Source organism: Misgurnus anguillicaudatus, chromosome 15 (assembly GCF_027580225.2).
Source record: "Misgurnus anguillicaudatus chromosome 15, ASM2758022v2, whole genome shotgun sequence".
Classification (NCBI taxonomy): Eukaryota; Metazoa; Chordata; class Actinopteri; order Cypriniformes; family Cobitidae; genus Misgurnus; species Misgurnus anguillicaudatus.
In genome coordinates this window covers 19,440,621-19,463,511 of record NC_073351.2, presented here as the reverse complement: position 1 = coordinate 19,463,511, position 22,891 = coordinate 19,440,621, and the positions used below count along the sequence as shown (strand labels likewise).

General features: G+C 36.2%; 1 protein-coding gene across 2 annotated transcripts; it reads right to left on the bottom strand.

The window, feature by feature from the left end:
• Positions 1-897: 897 nt before the first annotated feature.
• On the bottom strand, positions 898-21,089 carry malt3 (MALT paracaspase 3). 2 transcript variants are annotated; one of them, XM_073853569.1, is made up of 15 exons: positions 20,691-21,089; positions 19,924-20,015; positions 18,035-18,159; positions 17,825-17,957; positions 14,837-15,012; positions 14,329-14,425; positions 12,115-12,150; positions 11,670-11,873; positions 8,891-9,068; positions 8,151-8,225; positions 7,945-8,072; positions 5,468-5,617; positions 2,446-2,603; positions 1,649-1,765; positions 898-1,472 (listed from the first exon to the last, which is right to left on the bottom strand). In XM_073853569.1, the coding sequence occupies exons 2-15, from the start codon at positions 19,931-19,933 to the stop codon at positions 1,173-1,175; spliced, it is 1,887 nt and encodes a 628-aa protein (XP_073709670.1). In that variant the 5' UTR covers positions 19,934-20,015; positions 20,691-21,089; the 3' UTR covers positions 898-1,172. The 2 variants fall into 2 exon arrangements, with proteins under 2 accessions (XP_073709670.1, XP_055030734.2); XM_055174759.2 differs by having other exon boundaries at positions 18,035-18,162; positions 20,691-21,088.
• Between the last annotated feature and the right edge of the window lie 1,802 nt (positions 21,090-22,891).

The following is a 22,891-nucleotide window of genomic DNA, read 5'->3' as shown; positions in this document are numbered from 1 at the left end:
TATGGAAAAGTTATTTTACTCCAACTGAAGGGAGGAATAATACCCTTTTTGTATACAATTTCTGCCTAAAAACATTTGAAGTGTCCTCATAACCACATACAGTGGAATAAATGCATTATCTTTATATCATTTTGCAGAAAAACCCTTTGAAGTTACATAAACAGCTGCTGTTTGTGACAAATTTTGTTATTTATGTTGTTTTTCATATGATGAAACACCAAATTTTCTTTTTGTTGTAAACACTGTCTTTGAAAGTGAATAACTCTGGTTCTAGCAGTTCTGGTTGTTAGCAGCAGCAGACAGTAAACACCCAAAAAAAGAATGAACTCTTTAGCATGTCGCATTCAAAAGTTATTCTCATTTTACTGAAGGGTGTGAAAATACATTTTTCATATAAATATTAATTTTTTGTTATGCACATATAATAAATAGCAAAGGATTATTCATGCACACAACCAAAGAAAATGCTGTGAATGGACTCATTTTTCAGAGTAGGACCTAAAATAAAAGATGGTGTAACATTTGTGGCTATCTGAGGCAGTTCACACTCATATTTCACATATGTTTACAAAAGACAATTTTTTACCTCATTATTCATTCGACGATTGTTGGACATGTGATGATAATAGAACAAAAATACTTATTCCTGAGAATGAGAGCTTTCATTTGCTATAAGACTTACCCATGTTTGTCATACTTGAAAAATATGAAATATGTGAATATTAAATCAAAAAATCTGCAGAAAGTAGAGTACTCTAAGCTTTCAAACAGTATCTCATATGTGGTACTGGGTCCATGACAGACCATTAAAAATTAAAAGAATATTTTATATTAAGTCAAAATAAGACATTTTGGACCCGGGACAGAGAATTAAATTAATAACCCACACAGGCAAAATCCAGTAGTAGCGCTTTATTGGTTATATCTGTATGAATTTTAAACTTGATTTGATTTACAATTAATTAATATAAATATATATTTTCATGAGAACTTCTTCCTTTCAATGCTCTCTCACACACACACACACACACACACACACACACACACACACACACACACAAATTTGTAATTAATAAGCAAAAAGAAAACAGTTAATGTCAGAAAAAATCCATTGTTGCATCAACACAATGCCGTACTGTATTACATGTTTATAAAGGCAAGGTACCGGTACATCACATAGTGAAGTCGCTAGAGTCATTTTCATCATTCTCCTCTGGTTCATTGCTTGATAACTTATTCTCTGCCTTGCGTGTGTAGGGTCGAGGATGGTTTGGATGATGCATCCTTCTGATGTTAGACATGTGGCCCAAAGTATGGACACGACCTTCTTGTCTCCTGTCGGCTAGCCCCATCTGGTTAAGCTTGCAGGAGGCAATGAGTGGCCTGCCTATGTCTAACTCTTTGATTTCAGTCAGCTGTTGTTTAGTTTCTTTATTGCTGTATTGCAGGCGCACCTTGATCACCAGTGATCCCTGGAAAGTTTCAGAAGTTTTTGTAATGCAGTTTTGTTTATAAGTCCCCAAACATCATTTCTGACAATCAGAAATTGTGCACTTTCATCTTGCTACTTGACTTGCATAAATATTCACATCATGCTTTTAAATGCGTTTCACATTTCAATGAGGAGAAACTATAGATGTAGGCCTACCTGAAGCCTCTGAAGGCAACATAACCTGAGGGTGCAGTCAGGAGTTTTTCCACTGCACATAAGCAGAGAATCCATTTCATCTAATCTGCCACAAGATGACAAAATGTCCTGCATCACCTAAACACAGAGGTATAATACTGTAATAACTTCCAGTTAAAGGGACAGTTCACCCAAAAATGAAAATTCTGTCATCATTTACTCACTCTCATGTTGTATACATTTCTTTGTTCTGATAAACACAGAGGAAGAATTTTGAGGAACTGGGCTTCTGATCACTTTGGTTATAAACATTCCTCAAAATATCTAGCTTTCAATTGAGTAATTGAGAGTGAGTAAATGATGACAGAATTTTCATTTTTGGGTGAGCTATCCCTGTAATGAAACCTATGGAAATTGAACATAAAACTTTTTTACCCCTAGAGGTCAGTACAGTCATAGTTTTCCTTCACTTTTTCTATACTTCTTGTTCTTCTTGTAATAAAAATGCAGTTAAACAAAAATCTAATGATCTTTAGTGTTTTAGGTATTAAGTAAAAAAGAAATAAATGATTGGGAAGAAAATACATAGAATATTAAGAAATCATGTGCATGTTATCACATTACACTGAGATTACATGCCCATGCAAATTTTTAGTACACTGAATTGTTGTGTGTCTAAACCTACCACTATCTTAATCATAATCCTAATACCTACATAAACACTATAAAAAAAACAATCTTCTCTTATTTGGCTTTGATACTTAGACTCTTATATCTACTTTGTGCAAGTATGTCATCAAAGAGGAGCATTGACTTACTGGTTCACTTTCAAGTTGAAGAGTGCACGGCTGGGCCACGGCACCGGTGTTTCTCACTGTGCCGAACACAACGAGTACGTTTGAGAACAAGGCACAGAAACTGAGCTCCACTTGAACACCACCTTCCTGAAAGTTCAGAAACTTCCGGGCAGGAAGAACTGAAAAAATATATAACCAAACACATAAGTACGGTAAAAAACAGAGCAATGTAAAAGCTTTTAATTCTTGTTGTGACATTGTTAAATAGCGCAATTTCTGGTTTAACACACTTAACTGATCTTACGGGTATGGAGATTGGGCACTAATTAAGTATTAGTACAAGCTTGATAACATGCAATCTAATGTTGCGGAAGATAACTGACATAGTGCTGCTAGGTTAAGACATTGTTACGAATTAAAAATTACAGTAAGTGTCCATTTAGAAAAAGAATGAACTAAAAATAAATAGTGCTGGGCAAAGATTAATCGCGATTAATCGCATACAAAATAAAAGTGATTTTTAGCATAATATACATGCGTGTGCTGTGTGTAATTATTATGTATGTATAAATACACATACATCATTGTATATATATATATATATATATATATATATATATATATATATATATATATATATATATATATATATATATATATATATATATATATATATATATATATATATATATATATATATATTTATTTATTTGTTTGTTTATTTATTTATATATTCTATATTACATATTCATTTTAAAAAAATTATATATAAATAAAAAAATTCTGAAATTACTATATGTATGTGTGAGTGTTTAAATATACATAATAATTAGACACAGCACACACACATATTTTATGCAAAAATTTACTTTTAATTTGCAAGCGAATAATCGCGATTAATCTCTGCTCAGCACTAAAAATAAACAATACTTCTACTGCATATATTAATCTTAGTTAGTGTTAATTTCAGCATTTACTAATACATTTATAATATCAAGAATTGTAACTATTAGCATCAATTAATGCACCATGAACTAACATGAATAACTGTATTGACATTAACTAACATTAACCAGAATTAATACATGCTGAAAATGTATGTTTATGTTAGTTAATGCATTTACTAATTTTAACTAATACAACCATAATTTAAAGTGTTACTATATAATCTATGCACTTAAGTTTATAGGTGAAGAAATTTATAGATGTTTCCTGCATTTCTTTTTCCCAGATAGTCCTATCCACCTTATTTTCCGAACGCAGAAGTGACGTATTTACTTTTTTTGTGCGAGACTTCCATTTTAATAGACGGCCATTAGAAATCAATGTCGTTGTGAAAGCATGCACAAAACATGATTAAAACAGTTATTTACTACACCTGCCATGTATAACCCAGTGGAAGGATGAAATGAAAAAGTGGCCTGATATAAGTAGATATATTCAATATTTAATTATATATTCAATTATATAATTATATCAGTTTCTGTGGGGGCACGTTAAGCTTATCACGCAGTCCGACAGTCAGAAGCATCTTTCTTATTTAACACATTGTAAGTTATTTGAACAAACCATAATAAACATATTAAAGCAACACTAAAGAGTTTTTGCTCTTTGCTCCCCCTTCAGGTTAGAAGCAGAATTGTCCATTACCACTATCGTAAATACTGCAGCATAGCTGGCTCTGATTGGATTGTACGTCTGGTTTAAAGCAAGTTTTTGTAGTTTTCACTCGAACTACAGGACCGCGACCCAACGGTTGGAAACTTCTTTAGTGCGGTTTTGGCCGATAGAGGGCTGCAAAGCGAATGTGAAAATGCCGTTCACCCTGTTTCAAGGGGATAAACGACTGAAACTTTTTTGGAAACGTTATTTTAAGGTAAAAAAACCTCTTTGGTGTTGCTTTAAACAATTACATATTCAGTGTTGTTTTTTTAAATGAATTTTTTTTGTAATAATACTTAGTAGCAGAATAAATAAGCCGGCTAAATCAGCATATTTTATCAGCATAATATTAGTTGTTTCTGGACAATTATTGTATTTATTGTTTACTGGCGGTTTCTATGAAAAGTTTTACTAGATGGATATGTGAATACAGATCATGGGTGCGCGTGCACCACATCCACATTCAGCTCTGGTACATGGATGAAGTGTTTTATAGAGATTTACTGCATTTGTACCAGCAGTTATGGCAACCCCTAAATTATTCTGGTCTTTCTAGATTTCTTTATGAGCATAAACTCGTGTCACTCGCACTATGACTACCATTAGCTTTAGTGGCTCACGGGAAATTTGACATGAAAGAGCTCAAAGATGACTGCACCCACATTTACGTCATAAATAAGGTGGATATTTACTTGCTCAAATCATGTTAATGGGATTTTCACACTTAAATGACAGATTCTAGTAGTTGTAATATGAAAAAGGAAAATGTCACGGTTTAAAATTAAAAATAAAATTAGTCAGCTCACTGGTGGTTATTCCCCCTACACCCTTTTTGGAAGGATGTCTACTTCCTTTAAATACAGAGATGTGGTTTATGAATGATCCTTTAGCACTGCTTTTTCCATTAGTCATGAATCACAGTTTAACCCATATAAGCAAAAAATGTATGTTACAATTTAAAACTGTGAGTAAGTTGCTGGTAATGGATGACTTTTAAGTGCCAATACTGACTATAAAAGCTTTAGTGAGTTTATCTTTTACTTCCTTAAATGCTTTCAAACATCAGCTCCATCAGTATTGAGCTCAAATATAGAATCTAAAAGACTAAGTCACTTCATGATAAAAACTACTTTGTACTTTGTAAACAAATAAATGTCAAATGATTATGCTAATAGAGACAGTTAATGTACTGTGCAAAACCTGGCTGTGTAATTATAGGGGTCACCATGAGGGTAGTAAATGATTATGAAAAAGTAAACTGGCCCTTTACAAGCCCTTAATTTTTGCACAAAGCAAGAGTGACACAATTTACACAATAAATATAGTCGGACAATAGAAAAGACATACTTATGACATATATAATTAGTTAAAGTATGTTTACCATTAGCCTGTTTCCAACAAGCGTCTCTCTGGCGGAGCTCCATTGTATGTCCCGATGTTTGAACGGGATCGGTCAACGCCCGTGGCTCTGTCAGAGTGTGCTTGATTTCAACAACCTGCCTGCCACGAACCAATGGATCCTTTCCCAGATCTGTATTTTAGACAAAAAACAAATGAGTTGAGCAACATCTCTCAGCAAATTCATCATAAAAGTGGGAAGTTATATAAGTGAGAATGTGCATCTTTGGGTCAAAGGCTCTTAAATTAGCCAGAGAATGAGGTCAAATGCTTTAGTAGCTACGATATAAAAAGCTAAATGCTGTTACCAAACAGACAACAGATCTGCTGGAAGAAATGTAGGGATTATATCAACCATTAAAATATAAAATCCATGTTCACATCGTGCCATGGAGGAGTTTATGGATCGAGGAAAGAAGATAGTCGCTGGGAACAGTAGTTGCTCTAACAAGTGCTACAAGTATAAACCAGTTAATATTTAAAAGCATTGAAGGACACTATGACCTTGTTTACTACATCTCACTACATGCTTTGACAGATGATAAAACATGCGAATATCTTGTTATATCTTAGATATATACATGTAGGTTGTACTTTAAAGGAATATTCAATTTTCTTAAAAGAAAAATCCAGATAATTTACTCACCACCATGTCATCCAAAATGTTGATGTCTTTCTTTGTTCAGTCGAGAAGAAATTATGTTTTTTGAGGAAAACATTGCAGGATTTTTCTCATTTTAATGGACTTTAATAGACACCAACAATTAACACTTAACTCAACATGTAACAGTTTTTTTCAACGGAGCTTCAAAGGACCACAAACGATCCCAAACGAGGCATAAGTGTCTTATCTAGCAAAACGATTGTCATTTTTGACAAGAAAAATAACAAATATACACTTTTAAAGCACAACTTCTCGTCTAGATCTGGTCGTGATGCGCCAGGTGCCACCATGCAATACGTCATGACGTCAAGAAGATGAACGCGAAACTCCGCCCCAGTGTTTACAAGTGTGTTGAAAGAGGACAGTTCCTACGTTGTTGTATGTCAACTGATACTAATTAATGTCTTTGTGTCAGTTTATTGTTTAAAATGGTCCGCAAATGTGTGTTTTATATATGTAACACGTGACCTCCCTACGTCACTACGCATTTACGTTAGGTCGCGCTAGACCGGACCTAGACGAAAAGTTGTGATCTAAAAGAGCATATTTTTTTTTATTGTCAAAAATGCCAATCATTTCGCTAGATAAGACCCTTATGCCTCGTTTGGGATCGTTTATAGTCCTCTGAAACTCCGCTGAAAAAAACTGCCACGTGCCGAGTCAAGCGTCAATTGCTGGTGTCCATCAAAGTCCACCAAAATGAGAAAAATCCCGCAATGCCCTCCCCAAAAAACACAACTTCCTCTCGACTGAACAAAGAAAGACATCAACATTTTGGATGACATGGTGGTGAGTAAATTATCTGGATTTTTCTTTTCAGAAAATGGAATATTCCTTTAATGCAATGTAGGATTATGAAACAGTAATAAAGTAGTTTTGCCTTTTGTCAATAAGGTAATGCACACTGGTGTAGAAGCCTAATTTTGGTCTTGTTTTAAAGAAGACACTTTAATGTTTTTTACAGAAGTGTCTGCAGGTGAAAATATTTTTATAGCAGTTTACATTTCTTTGCAATAAAAATGCAATATATTATAATTTTTAATACATTAAATAAAAAATAAAACTGAGGTTTCTGTTGGTTTGCTGTGAGGTTTGGTGCATACTCTTGTCACAAATGAATAAATTACAGTTACTGCATTATTATTACTGCTAAAAGCTTTTGAAATATGAAAACTACATTCTTAGACCTTTCCAACAATATATAGTTTGTCGTGAAAGACTAACATTTACATGAAAATATTGAAGTAAACGTAGGTTTCCTGCTCACGGAACACCAGTCAACGGGTTAAATTGTGACTGTTCTGTGAATCTGTTCTGTAAACAACATTAAATGAAAGTTTAGAAATGCCAAAGAAACAGACACTATTGCCTTATATAAAGTACCAAATTTCTGATTGAAAAACAAAATGGAATGCACTTTTGTGATCGAGGAATCTTTGGGAAAGAACCATGGACATTTGCTGTACTTGCAGAACTCAATGATGCAATAAATTATTTTCTGATATTTTTAACTTCTCAAAAAGAGTTTACTTAAACAGAAGGTCCATAACATGATTGTTTTTAGACAGAGTGTAATCCCCATTGGACTAAAGAAGTCCACTTGATCCACATTGGGCATGGATTTTGAAAGGAAAGTAAAACTATTTATTTGCAGCATCTCACATACCTGAATTATATCAAAGGATTTTCCGTTACAACTACAAATACAAATGTCCCACAGGTCTACTAACCTTGGATGTGCACCACTTTGACAGAGTACCAATAAAGCAGTGTTAAAAGACGGTTGTAGTGCTTACCCTCAGAGACCAGCTCCAAGACATGGGTCACCCTCTGTGGCTCCAAAATATGTTTGTTCAGATACTTGGTGAAGATTCCCGTGCTCTTGCCACCATCCTGGACTTCAAACGCTTCTGCATCTTCACTCCTGTTAAAAGCCATTTTCTTTAGATGTTTCAATTAGGATTTCAAAGAGGTGTTATCTACAGTATATCTCATTACTCACGTGGCATATCCATACACTGTGTTGCCCAGAGGAGCCGATGGCTTTATTTGAGATGCAGGGCCTTTCTGTTCATACCTAACAGAGACAAAATCATTTAGATTATTCTCCTGGAAATCATCTTAAATCTATTAACATTTATGTATTTGGGACACACTTTTTCACAAAGCAAGTTACAGTGCATCCAAGCTTCCAATTTATCAGTACGTGCTTTTGATGATGATCAAGCCTATGACCTTAGCAATCTTAAATGCAATCTAGCATTTAAGACTTTGTAATTTTTTTGCAAAAAAATTGCAGACATTATGGAAAATACGCAGAAAATGGTCTGGGATTTGTCCGGGATCGTTTGATTTTTAGTTCTTTTACACTGCCAATGATTTTCTACTGACAATGATACTCTCCCGAGAAACCATATGCAAGCCTTTTTGTTGCAGTTTGCAGACATTTCTCATTGTGATTGTTAATGTGCATTTAAAACCCCCATTTTAAAGAGCTGAATGATATTTCTTGTTGCAATGACGCGTGTCCACATTACAGAACGCCCCTTACGGCATTGTTTCTGTTTTTGTGCACAAACAACGCTTTCCGTAAATGTTACGGCAATGTTACTAGGCCCCCTTTACGGGAGCAATCCCAGAACATTTCCGGGATGTGTTTGTGTTAAAATTGGCTCTATGCCAAATTTTTGTGGGATCAAAGTGTTGTGTGAATGAGGTTTTATTGTGTTGCTTCAGACCTACCATTTCCTACAGGTGTCCAGAAGAATAACATTCAGCTGGGCTTGTCTCTCCTGCATACTGTGCATCACTCTCTGTACGCACACACAGTTTTCTGCTTTGTAGGGTCGAGGAGCATCAATCGCCACCAGGTAATTTCTGCCCGAGTGCTCGTAACCATGGCCAGCATAGTAAAAAACAGCTGAAAGAGTAAGTATTTTAAGTTTACATTAAGAGTAACACAGTTATGCTCCTCTATACTTTGTCTCTCTTCTATTATGAGTGTTGGTTAACTCTTACAGTTCCTTATCTTCTTGTGCATCACTGCCATTAATATAATACAAAGAAATTTACAGCTACAACCCTTACAACTACAACTGAGCTAGCAGAATTTTGTTTGTAATTATATACTTTTATATAGTTTTTGTAATTATATAAATATTATATATGTAATTTAAGGGACAAATCCAGACACTGGGTTTTATTAACCTAGAAAATGTTTATATTTGACCCAACCAAAGGTAAAAACAATCCAGTATTTTGAGTTAAAACAACCCAGCATAGGTTAAATAACAACCCAGTGGGTTGGGTTTGTTAATAATACAGCGTTTTTTAGAGTTAAAGGACTAGGTCACTTTCATAACAAAATTTTCTGAAAATTTACTCAGCCCCATGTCATCCAAGATGTATAGGCCTATGTCTTTCTTTGTTCCGTTGAAAAGAAATTAGGTTTTTTTTAGGTTTTAGGTAAACCAGGTTTATCTCCATATTGAAACTGCAATTTGGACCTTTAAATTGTTGGGGCCCATTAAAGTGATTTGATGCAATTTAATGGACCCCAATGATTTAAAGGTCCAAATTGCTGCCTCAATACATTAAACATTAAGGGTCTGTAAACGATCCCATCCCAGCCAAGGCATAAGAGTATTATATAGCTAAACGATCATCATTTTCACCAAAAAAATAAAATAAAAAATGGGTTGGACCCATTTGGGACACTGGCAGAGGTTTTGACATGCAAATTTTTCAGTTGCTTAACCTTCGTGTGTGGGATGACGGCAGTTTTTTTAACGCTGCTAACAATATCTATATAGCCTACTGTCTACAAACATTAATAATATTAACATTACTTTACATCGTTTAAAAGGTCTACGGGTTTAGCATCAGTGTATGGTCTCTGTTTTGAGATACAGATGCTCTAGCACCATAAATGTAGTAATTTGTGACAGAAGTCCAGATGACAACATGCAAAATATAAACGGGACTTCTTACTTCTGTGTTGATATAACGATCGCAAGTCGAATCCAGTCTGTTTCAGATGTGTGAATAACCCATTGTCTAATGAACCGTCTAAAAGAATACATCCAATGACCATTTTTGTCCACAAATGCGTATAATCCATGAAATATAGATATATAGTCTGTTGTTTACATCAGATTTCGTATGAACATCTTGTAATAGAATGTAATATACAATCTGTGGTCTATTTGTGTCGTAACACTGTATATGAGATTACACTTTAGGTTCCACTAAACACATAAACCCGCGATCAAACTTTGTTTCTAAAAGTAGGCGGGAGTAAAATACATAATATCCAAACAGCGCTGTCAAATATTGTGACGTCATCTGACTCGCTCGTTCCTCCAATGACTTCATGGAAAATAATGATAGACAGAACGTGTAGCCAATTAGATAACGAATCCAATGATCTTTGTGTGACGTTTTATTTCCTGGTGTAGAAACTGCATTTTATAAGCTAACATAAGGATTAATAATAATAAGAACGAACGTGTATGCATGTAAACAAAATACTTTTATTTTGGGGCTGACTGGCACTTAGAAAAGGCACTAGTCTTACAAAAACCTCATTTTTGGGCCTATTAACCTCAAACTGCAATATGGACCGTCAAACCATTGGAGTCCATTGAAGTCCACAGTATACAGAATTTTTTTTGTTCCTCACATTTTGGATGACAAGTAAATTATCAGTAAATGTTGTTATGAAAGTGAACCAATCCATTAAGCTTATTGTTTACTAAAGGAGGCAGGTCAACACCACAGGACAATGCAACGTATGTATTATGTTTAATATTTTGATGTAGTGATTAACCACTGTTAAAAAAAATACTTTTTGTATCTTTGTTATATTACTTTATATGCGTTTCACATAAAAAATCAAAAAGTGGCTTAATTGCGAAGGGACACGTAGTAATATAAAGACATGCAGAGCTGACTAATGGCTAAACACTTTCAATTTCACATTTTCTAATGTATGTCACAACAACTCAGTCATTGTGAGACAGCTTACAACATTTATTCTTTACAAATAGTACTGTACAACAGTCCAACTCAGAAGCATCCTGTTTAAATCTAAATGGTTAAAACAGCACGTTTCTGTAGCTAAAAATAGCATCTGCGCACACTGCAATTCTGAAGAAAGTCTTTTGGTTTTAAGCACTGTGGTTTTTTGACGCATGATATACATTTATACTGTATCACCGGAAAAAGCCTTTTTCCTACTCAGACGGAAGTTCCTCCGACGTGACACTGACACTTAGGTCCAGTTATATTTACAGAGCAACACTGATAAGTCCGTTTTTGACAGTATACAGAGTTCATGTGCGTACTACCCACTAACAGAAAAACTTAAAGCAAAGCCCTCACGACACATTCCAACGATCTGAAACTGAGTGTAAAACTTACTTCCTCTATTACATTAAATAGTTTAAAACTTGAAACAGTCATGTGAAAAACAGCACGCATTTCCTAAAGGCTCCCCACCAACTCACAGCACGTGACTCACCATAAACGCCTCGACCCAAGAGCTGCAAGAACTTCTCAATAGCAACCTGCATTTCCTGAAGGGTGAGATCTAGCAGAGAAACCACTCTGAAGCCTAACTGTTGTAGAAGATTGGCTAGTTTATGGACGTCCATAGTGGGGGCCATCAGACCAGGATGGTGGTTGTAGTTAAGGTTGCCGATCAATAGTGCCACTTTGTCAGTCGCTGAGTAAAAGAAGATTAATAACAAAGATGCACTGTTATACTGTGAAAAAGCTGGCACATATTTTAAGTAATGAAATTCCATTGCTAGTCTATGTCATGATACTTGATACAACTTCCAAGTTTTCCATAACGGTGTGTGAAAGATGCTTTGTAAGGAAAGAAGGTGGGTGTATTTTGTAAAACCTAGGTAAGTACAGAAGCTATTTTAGCATCTGATAAGAAAACCCTGAAAAAATCCTACCAATTAGTGTGGGTGTTGATGGTTCATCTGGAGGTGCTGTGGGGAAAACAAAAAAACAATTTAGTGTGTGAAAGGTAAATAATTAGAGCACAACTACTTCTTTTTTCTTATGGCATTAATCCATAAATTATTGATTTCACAATAGATAAAAACTCTGTGTTCCATGTGAAAAAAGGAAACTCATGGAAACGAATAGTTTCAGTGCAACTTAAGTTTTGCTCTCATGTAACTAAGGCTCTCGGATACTCTAAATTCAGTTCCTGATTGTTCTGAACTCATTTGGGGAAAGCACCTACAAATTTAAGCTGAAGTAGAACTCATACACTCTCAGACAAAAAGTACAAGAAGGTACAAAAGTTGTCACTGGAGTGGTTTATTACACTTTTTAAAAGGTGCATACTGGTACCTCAAAGGTACATATTTGTACCTACAGTGAGGAAAATAAGTATTTGAACACCCTGCTATTTTGCAAGTTCTTCCACTTAGAAATCATGGAGGGGTCTGAAATTGTCATCGTAGGTGCATGTCCACTGTGAGAGACATAATCTAAAAAAAATCCAGAAATCACAATGTATGCTTTTTTTAACTATTTATATAGCTGCAAATAAGTATTTGAACATCTGAGAAAATCAATGTTAATATTTTGTACAGTAGCCTTTGTTTGCAATTACAGAGGTCAAACGTTTCCTGTAGTTTTTCACCCGGTTTGCACACACTGCAGGAGGGATTTTGGCCCACTCTTCCACACAGATCTTCTCTAGATCAGTCAGGTTTCTGCCCATTCGCTGAGAAACTCAGAGTTTGAGCTCCCTCCATAGATTCTCTATTGGGTTTAGAACTGGAGACTGGCTAGGCCACGCCAGAACCTTGATACACTTCTTACGGAGCCACTCCTTGATTATCTGGCTGTGTGTTTCGGGTCATTGTCATGTTGGAAGACTCAGCCTTGACCCATCTTCAATCCTCTAACTGAGGGAAGGAGGTTGTTCCCCAAAATCTCACAATACATGGCCCCGGTCATCCTCTCCTTGATACAGTGCAGTCGCTCTGTCCCATGTGCAGAAAAACACCCCCAAAGCATGATGCTACCACCCCCATGCTTCACACTAGGGTTGGTGTTTTTGGGATGATACTCATCATTCTTCTTCCTCCAAACACTTTTAGTGGAATTATGACTAAAAAGTTCTATTTTGGTCTCATCTGACTACATGACTTTCTTCCATGACTCCTGTGGATCATCCAAATGGTCATTGGCAAACTTAAGACGGGCCTGGACATGTGCTGGTTTTAGCAGGGAAACCTTCCGTGCCATGCATGATTTCAAACCATGACCATGAGGTTACCTTGGAAGCCTTGGAAACAGTGGTCGCAGCTCTTTTCAGGTCATTGACCAGCTCCTCCCATGTAGTTCTGGGCTGATTTCTCACCTTTCTTAGGATCATTGAGACCCCACGAGGTGAGATCTTGCATGGAGCCCCAGTCCGAGGGAGATTGACAGGCATGTTTAGCTTCTTCCATTTTCTAATGATTGCTCCAAGAGTGGACCTTTTTGCACCAAGCTTCTTGGCAGTTTCCCTGTAGCCCTTTCCAGCCTTGTGGAGGTGTACAATTTTGTCTCTAGTGCCTTTGGACAGCTCTTTGGTCTTGGCCATGTTAGTAGTAGGATTCTTACTGATTGTATGTGGTGGACAGGTGTCTTTATGCAGCTAACGACTTTAAACAGGTGCATCTAATTTAGGATAATAAATGGAGTGGAGGTGGACATTTTAAAGGCAGACTAACAGGTCTTTGAGGGTCAGAATTCTAGCTGATAGACAGGTGTTCGGGTACTTTTTTTGCAGCTGTATCATGCAGATTAATGGTTTAAAGGGATCATATATTGTGATTTCTGGATTTTTTTGTTACTGTAGATTATGTTTCTCACAGTGGACATGTACCTACGATGACAATTTCAGACCCCTCCATGATTTCTAGGTGGGGGAACTTGCAAAGTAGCAGGGTGTTCAAATACTTATTTTCCTCACTGTAAATGGTACGTATTAGGACATTCGTAAAAGGTACCATCCCTGTGACAATCTTTATTTCTGAGAGTGTATGTACGGTAAGTATTCACTGCATAGATCCAAAGATTAAAGTTTGCATTTCTTATGTTTTCTACTACTTCTTTTATATTTTTAACAGAAATCTTACAACATGATGCAATTATGGTCTTACCAATTTCAATTTCAGCTGCCTCAGACCATCTCTCATCCAAACTATTTGACACGGCACAGAGATATGAACCAGCATTATCTGCACTGGCATTTTTTATCTATAAAAGTAAGATTTATCAGATTATGATTATAGTAAGTTTACTTATGTAAATTCCAAAAGTTTAATATGTAAGGAATAATTGACGACGGGCTGTTGAACTATTAGCAAATAAAGCAAACTTAAGGTGGTAACACGGGTGTGCATTATTTTAAAATAATTCAAAGGACCGGAGTCAATTATTCAGCTTATAGCACGGTTACCAAAAACATTGCTCTGGTGATTATTTTTAAACATTTGACAGGTCAGGTGTGCTCTTATAGAAAAATAATGCATACTCGTGGAACATTTCTCAGAATAAAGCATTCAGCAGCCCCGTGGTATCATTAATCAGCAATATATGCACAACCTGAAGCCAAAGAATGATGACACAACAACAAATATACATGCTCATTGTATATTGTAGGCATACCCTGAGTTTTTGTGTGGTCTGTTTAGGCAGAAGTAGTCCGTTCCTGTACCACTGGTAGGTAGGCATAGGCTTGCCTATAGCTCTGCATTTAAGAATGAATGCCTCCCCTTCTTTTACTGTCTGACTTTCGGGGTGAATGCCTATATGGGGTTCCCCCCTCCACATGTGTGAAACACCTAATATGCACAAGAGTCACATCTTAGCCAAAGCTCACAAAATATTTCATCAATCACATAATGTCAGTGTTAGTATGATGCATTATTGTATTTTAAACCACACCCATGGAGAACCCTCATTGGTCCAAAATCCTATGTACAGTACAGTATCTATAGAGGGTATGCATTGACGTCACTTTTCCACGTGACCAAGCAAACGTTCAACAAAATGGCTGGTTTACGACTGCTGCGAAAATGCTAGTAAAACGGACTATTATCAGCTTAAATTGAATTTAGTTGGACTTGATAGCAGAGGTTCACAATACTTAGTTACATTTGTTAAATTTTCCAAGCATCCGTGCTTTATTAGGGTGTTTGTATTAGGGATGCTCCGATCAGGATTTTTGCAGGCCGATACCGATCATCGATTTGTTGTCTTCGTGATCGGCCGATAACAATGCCGATACCGATTTTTCAAGCTGATATGCAAGCTCTTTGATGACTGTAACTTTTAACATTTTTTCTAGATAAAGTAATACCACAGATGTTGCCTTTGTTATATTACTTGCAGTAATTAGGTATATTATTGTTTTAATAGAGAATCAAATGAATTAGCACAACAAATATTTCTTCTGCAAAGAGAAATTTAATATGGCTTTAAAAAGGCGTATGTCTGTAAAAACTAATGAAAATAAAACACTTCACAGTCTTTACTGTATGAATTAAATATACACGCATTCCTATGAAGTACAACAGTTCTTTAGTGAAAAGCAGAGAGTGATTTTATTGAGAGATGAATTAGGTTACTGCAGCTTTAAGACTTGACAGAGATCACGTGCACTGATGACAGGCTGCTGTGTGTGCGCGCGGCGGGTGTATGCAGACGAGAGCAGATGTGAGGAAAATTAAAGTTTAAACGCTCAAAACTTTAAAACGCATGCAAATAATAAACTTTTGACTAGGGCTGTGACGATAACCGCGTCACCGCATCACCGCAGTAATTAGATGACTACCGCGGTGCTGAGGTCATCATCGTCATCACCGCACTTTTTTATTTTTTCATTATTTATTTATTTTGCTGGTGAAAGTTACAGAAGTCATATTCTGTATGATATGAACTATACACAAAAGTCATTGTTAATCATAATTTACTGTCTTCAATCCTGTGTTCAGGGCTTCTAGAGAAAAAACAGCTTTCCGCGCAAGGGGGAGGGATTAAACATATATAGGGGTTTATTATGTGCGCGTGTCAGAAAATTATTTAATTACTAAGGTTCAGTACTTGGTGTCTACCGAAAATTTTCAATTAAATGCACACAAATACTGTCACAGCTGCAACCTTCTTAAACATGAACCCATTACTTTAAGCGCGTCATGCCCAGGTGCTCTGATATTTCTAGCATGCCATGGAACGGTCCTTCCAACTCACTCACTGCGCGAATAACTAAATCTCAAGTGCATCTCACAGCCACGCGCATTACATTATTCAGGTGCAAGAAGGTGTCCGGGCAGAATGAAATGCGCGTTGGTAATGATAAGAATAGCATAATTATTTAAAACTATAATGGCAAACATGCCATCTATAGTTATGAAGGCTAGCGCGATCGGCTGTAGACCTATATGTCTGACTATCGTAGCGAGGAAATGCCACTATCTAATATGGCATTGAGGAGCCATATGATGAGAAAAGTAAACAGAAAGATCGGTTCACGAGATCGGCAAATTTAACGGGGACCGATCGAGTCATTTAATGCCGTTATCGGCCGATACCGATTTGCAGCCGATCGATCGGAGCATCCCTAGTTTGTATTGGGAAAAATTTTACTTTACTACATTCTAAAGCATAGAATCATACTGTTTATTTTTTAATATTGCATATTAAAATTTATTTAATACCTAATTACATTAAAATTGTGAAATTTGACTTGAGTAAAAGTATGTTAATGTACTTAAATAAAAAAAAAACTTGTATTTATGAAATGTAATAGAGTAAAAATCTTGATAATATGCTTTGAAATGTATGTTTTCCAAAGAAAAACACGAATAAGATACAAATACTTGAAAAAGTACTTTTAAGTAGAAAGTAAAACCTCTGCTTGATAGTGACACTAGCAACTTGTCAACCCACCCGTGGTCTGTGGATAGGGTGGCCATTCATGCCATTTCCGCCGGACACATCCCGAACATGTTTTCGGGTTCGTTCTCCGGAAGTCGCGTTGGTCGACTGCATAACGTCATCAAGGTTTAATATTTCGGGTTTAATTTCAGAAAAGCAACCGTTACATTTCAAGGTAAGAATGAAACTACAATGATTGTATGTCTTAAAAGAAATAAATCTTAATTTTCTAATGTATTTTAACTGAAATGTGATGACGTATGCGGCCGAGCAACACGACTTCCGAAGAACGAACCCGAAAACATGTTCAGGACGTGTCCGGCGGAACTGGCACGAATGGCCACCCTATCTGTGGACGTTGGCATGAACGATCTATTTACTTCTCCTTTCGTTGTTTTTTGGCAGTCTGTAAAACGATAGCTCCGAATTCTTGTTAATCTGTTACTACAGTCTCTCTCACAACAGCTTTTTTCAATTTAGACGCGTTTTCACTGTGTTTCCACTGATTTCACACTGTACACTAATTCTGCCCCTGTGTCTTTTGCCACTCAGTGGGCGTAACCGCAGTCACTTTCGCCGAAGGTGACGTCACGTGCATACCCTCTATACTGTATCTTTTGACTTGCTGAGATTGAGTGGTGTTAAAAAGTCAGCTTGCTTGTTGTGGCTGTACACTTGGCACCATTTGTGGTTAAGACGCTTATTTTTGGAAAGTACCTGGTACAGCCTGGATGTCCACGATTACCCATTCTGTAAACTGACAATTGCAGTTCAGGTCATTTACTCTGCAAACAAATTGCCCACGACTTTGGAGAGAGACGGTAAGCTCGGGTCCTGTACCACCCATCATCTGAAGAAATAAAGCAGATTGTCGGTATAACGTTGTGGTATCTATTTTTGCAATATAAAGAGATGAACTGTACACACCTCTCTCTGTTTTTCATCAAACCACTGATAATTCAAAGGACCTTTGCCTTTTGCTTTAACACTTAAAGTCACCTCATGGTTTGGTGGTACACACACAGACGTTGGCTGCTTCAGAATAATAATGTCTTCTGCCCAAAAAGACAAGAAATCATAACTTTATACAGTAGCCTATAGCCTATAATGGGTAAAAAAGTTGAAAGAGTTCTAAATAACACTCCCTTTTATAAAAAAAAATTAAATAATGTATGAAATATTCTAAAATTTTATATATATATATAAATATGTGTATATATATATTATATATACACATATTTATACAACAGTTATTTCTGGTTCTCGAATGTGATTGGCTAAGAGCTATGCGATATTGTACTGCCAACGGCACAGTAACCGCTTCACCTTTCGTATCATTCCGCCACCTAGTGAATGGAGGTCCTAAACAGGCTCATCTCTGAATGGAAAAACACAGACGCCCTGTTTTTAAACACTCTCCATGTGTCTCATTAGTTCACTAGCTCATAAATCAGTCTGTGAATCCCCAATCGGAAGTTATTATTCCGTCAAAGATCAGCGCTCTTGGATGTTACGTTAAAGTTAATGGGAGTAATGTCTTGTCACATCGTGTGGACGATTAACACTTGGAAAGAGGAATATAAACACTCTTTTTTTTTTCTGGAGCTATATCTCTTATCAGAACGCGAAAACACTGTGGAACTGCAGGTAAGCACCGCAGCTTTTAAATGTGGACATTGATCATTTATTTAATCGCGACGTGACTATTAAAACATGTTATGAGATATCGCCACTGGTATATTTATAAGCAGCATGCAAAAACATCTCTCTGACACTTATAAAAAACAGTTTTATATAGTACTGACAAGAATGAAGTCTAATAATAACCGAGTGCTCGTATCGCGTTAAGATGAAATGGTAAACCGATAGTAACATTATAGAAGCATAGTTTTATTAACTTTTACCTCGCGCCAAAACAATAACAACACAAAAGACACTAAATATGAATAAGAAAACAAGTAATAGTTTCATCATGACACCAAATACTGGGGATTTGATCTCATTTTTGACGATCATAAACAAACAAGGCCAACATGAGAGCCAGGGAATCCCTGTCAGAGATGTAGCCCAGAGAGGGCGGTGGTCAGCGGGGCGAGTGAACACTGACGTCTGCTCATGCTTTGGTTCTCATACGTACCGAATCTCACTAAGCAAACATTCAAACAGGCGCAATCTTTACTAATCGACTGTAGATTTAAATATAATACATATATATTCTCGACTGAACTAATCTTAAAACTACACTTTGTGACCAAGAAATTGTAATATTTAAAAACAGCGAATCCGTCCATTGAGTTAATATGAGATTCAAAGCAGCCGAAAGTGTTACCTGTCATTCTGGCCGCCCTCAAATCGGTGGCGGAAGAAGTAGTTCTCAAACAAAGAGGCTTTTAAAATTACTCCGTTGTTGTTTTCTAGTTTTAGTTTTTTCAAACGTGTGCCGTCGAACTGTTGTATAAAAGCAATATCGCTCTCGGAGTCGTGTGATATAGCTCTATATCATCACGGCTGTGATTAGGCCAGAGGCACGAGGCCGTAGCTATATCACACTCCTACTCGAGCAATATTGCTTAAATATATATATATATATATATATATATATATATATATATATATATATATATATATATATATATATATATATATATATATATATATGCATCACGTTGTGTATGCCATTGTTGTTTTATTGTATTCACTGGCTTAGCATAACTATTACAGCAAAAATATGATTTTAGAATTTCAGTTTGGAGGATATAGTTTTCAAAATTGGTTTAAGGTGGTTGAAAAGAAATGTTTAAAAGCATAGCACATACCAGATTTCATCACTGTTGCCACTTTTTAGTGTAGTAGGACGTAGACCACAATAGTGCTGCTTTTTAAGGCAGTCATTTCAAAATCTTAACACCTGTATATGAAAGAAAACAGAAGTGTGACCTGTGGCCTGACATTCACAAACCAACTAGACTTTTCCCATCAATTAAACATCCTTAAAGGTATAGTTGACGGATGAACACAAAGGAAGATATTTTGTGAATTTTTTTAACCAAACCACTCACTTCCATGGAATTATTTTTTCCTACCATGGAAGTGAATGGGGCTCATGATCGGTTTGGTTACAAACATTTCTCAAAATATCTTCCTTTCTGCTCATCAGAACACAGACATTTATACAGATTTGTAACAACATGAGAGTGAGTAAAGGATGAGAGAATTTTCATTTTTGGCGAACTATCCCTTTAAACATTTGTAGACAACTATCTTTATGGTTTTTAATGTAAAAGTATCACAGTAATTGTAATTTCATGTAATATAATTGAATACAGCACTGACACTACGTTTACAATGTTTAACAACATACCATTTATTTTTTAACAAAGTTTTACTTCAAAGTTCAAGCTTTAATAAGTTAACAAATCTATGCGCAAAATATTAATTTCCATACACTGTTTCTTCTGTTATTGTCATTCACCTTGAAACTTTAAATCCATCTTGACGCAAAGACGGCATTTTCTTCAAAAGTTTGACGCGTCGTTCTTTCGCAATGTATGTAATATAGCCTACAGTAGATGTTTACACTCACCTGTCCTCTCATTGTGGTTGTTAGATGTATGCCAGCTGACGAAAAAGTGTCACATTTCCTCTCAGAACCTCTTCTGCCAACAAGCAATGAACGTCAACTGTGCCGTCGTTTAGAAATTCAGCGTGCAGCGATTTAGCGAGGCAAAAAAATGAATGTTTCCCGTAAGAATAACAGTCTGACCCTCCCACTACCACTGTGCTCTGTGTATCGGCGCCCTGTACATCTGCTTGCTTGGCAGCAGCAGGTATCCTAGATAATAATTAACAAAACAAAGCTGAAAGAAGGTGCGTATGCACTTGTTATCGTCTCTGTGAGTCTTGTTCCTCTTTCTATTATTTTTCAGACTGGAAGTCCAGCCAGCGCAGCCCATAATATAATCCACTGAAGGAAACAAACTTTAACCCACGTCACGCAACAGTTGTAAACATATAGCGCCGCCAAGAGATCAAATTTGTGCTTAGGTTTATGCTTCAAACTTTTAAACAACGTAAAACAGATTCGTAGACCAGATTTCTGTTTACTGACTAATGACTATTTACTGACATTTTCTTCTGATATCCTTTGTGTCAAATAACTAAATCTATATTCATACTTTTGTAGCCATTTAATTAATGGCCGCCTAAATTTTTAATGTTGCCAAACACTTTTTGTCAAAATCCCATGTAAACAACTCACGAACTCTTAAAGGGATAGTTCACAAAAAAAATTCTCATATCATGTCGAACTCTAATGTCTTTCTTTGTTCTTCAGAACCAAAATGCATTTTGGGTTTTCTGGTCACTATAGGAGTGGATTGTGACTGAGGTCACCATCCACTCCCATAGCAGCCTAACCAGAATACCCTTCAAGCTTCAAATCAACTCAGTAGTGTTAAAGGATTATTCCATTTTCTTAACCAATCCAGATAATTTACTGACCACCGTGTCATCCAAAATGTTGATGTCTTTCTTTGTTCAGTCCAGAAGAAATTATGCTTTTAAGGACTCTTGTAATTTTAATGGACTTTAATGGACCCCAATACTTTTAACAGTTTTAATGCAGTTTGAAATTGTAGTTTAAAAGGACTCTTAACGATCCCAAACGAGGCAAAAGGGTGTTATCTAACAAAACGATTGTAATTTTTTGCAAGAAAAATAAAAAATATGAACTTTTAAACCACAACTTCTCGTCTTCCTCCGGTCCTGTGACGCCCCAGTGCGACCTCACGTAATACGTCATCACGTCAAGAGGTCACAGATGATCTATGCGAAACTACGCCCCAGTGTTTACAAGTGTGGAGAAAGAGGACCATTCCGACGACGTTGTAGTATGTGGAATGATACTAATTAATGTCTTTGTGTCAGTTTATTGTTTAAAATGGTCCGCAAATGTGCGTTTCATATATGTTACACGTGACCTTACGACGTCATTACGCAATTACGTGAGGTCGCGCTGGCTCGTCACACCGCCGGAGGAAGAAGAGAAGTTGTGGTAAAGTGCATATTTTTTATTTTTTTGCCAAAAATGACAATCATTTTGCTAGATAAGAAGACTATTATGTCTCGTTTGGGATCGTTTAGAGTCCTTTGAAGCTGCGTTGAAACTGCAATTTTAAACAGCATGGAAATTGTTACGTGTTGGGGTCCATTAAAGTCCATTAAAATGAGAAAAATCCTGGAATGTTTTCCTCATAAAACATAATTTCTTCTCAAATGAACAAAGAAAGACATCAACATTTTGGATGACATGGTGGTGAGTAAATTATCTGGATTTTTTTAAGAAAATGGACTAATCCTTTAAATAAATAACTACTAAATAACTTTAAGTGTCCTGAAGACATGTACTCCATACATTCATGTTGTGGACGTCGCTGTTGTTTCAGTTGTTGCACGTTATTTAATAGTATCATCTAAACAATTTTTCAGGCACAGATCAAGGCTTTCAAATAATGGATTATGTTAGTTTGTTTTTTTACCAAACCCTGCTGTTTCAGTACGCTTAAAAAAGTACAGTAGCCATACAGCACGAGTTGAGCAGAGTTATTTGGTTAACACTTTTGGGTCCCTTTGATGCTTAAAGAGTCGGTCACCATCCACTCCCATAATAACCAGTAAACTTAAAAAAATCTGTGTTTGGGTTCTAAAGAACAAAGAAAGACATTGGGGTATCAAACGACAGTGTGAGTAAATAAAAACAAAGTTTTGGGTGAACTATCCATTTAA

What these genes read in the sequence shown, in the direction of transcription:
- malt3 (XM_055174759.2), bottom strand. An exon ending in GGACATCCAGGCTGTACCAG is followed by an intron (nt 15,013 to 17,824) that starts GTACTTTCCAAA and finishes TGTGCATATTAG; the next exon opens with GTGTTTCACACATGTGGAGG. An exon ending in CTTGGAGCTGGTCTCTGAGG is followed by an intron (nt 5,618 to 7,944) that starts GTAAGCACTACA and finishes TCTAAAATACAG; the next exon opens with ATCTGGGAAAGGATCCATTG.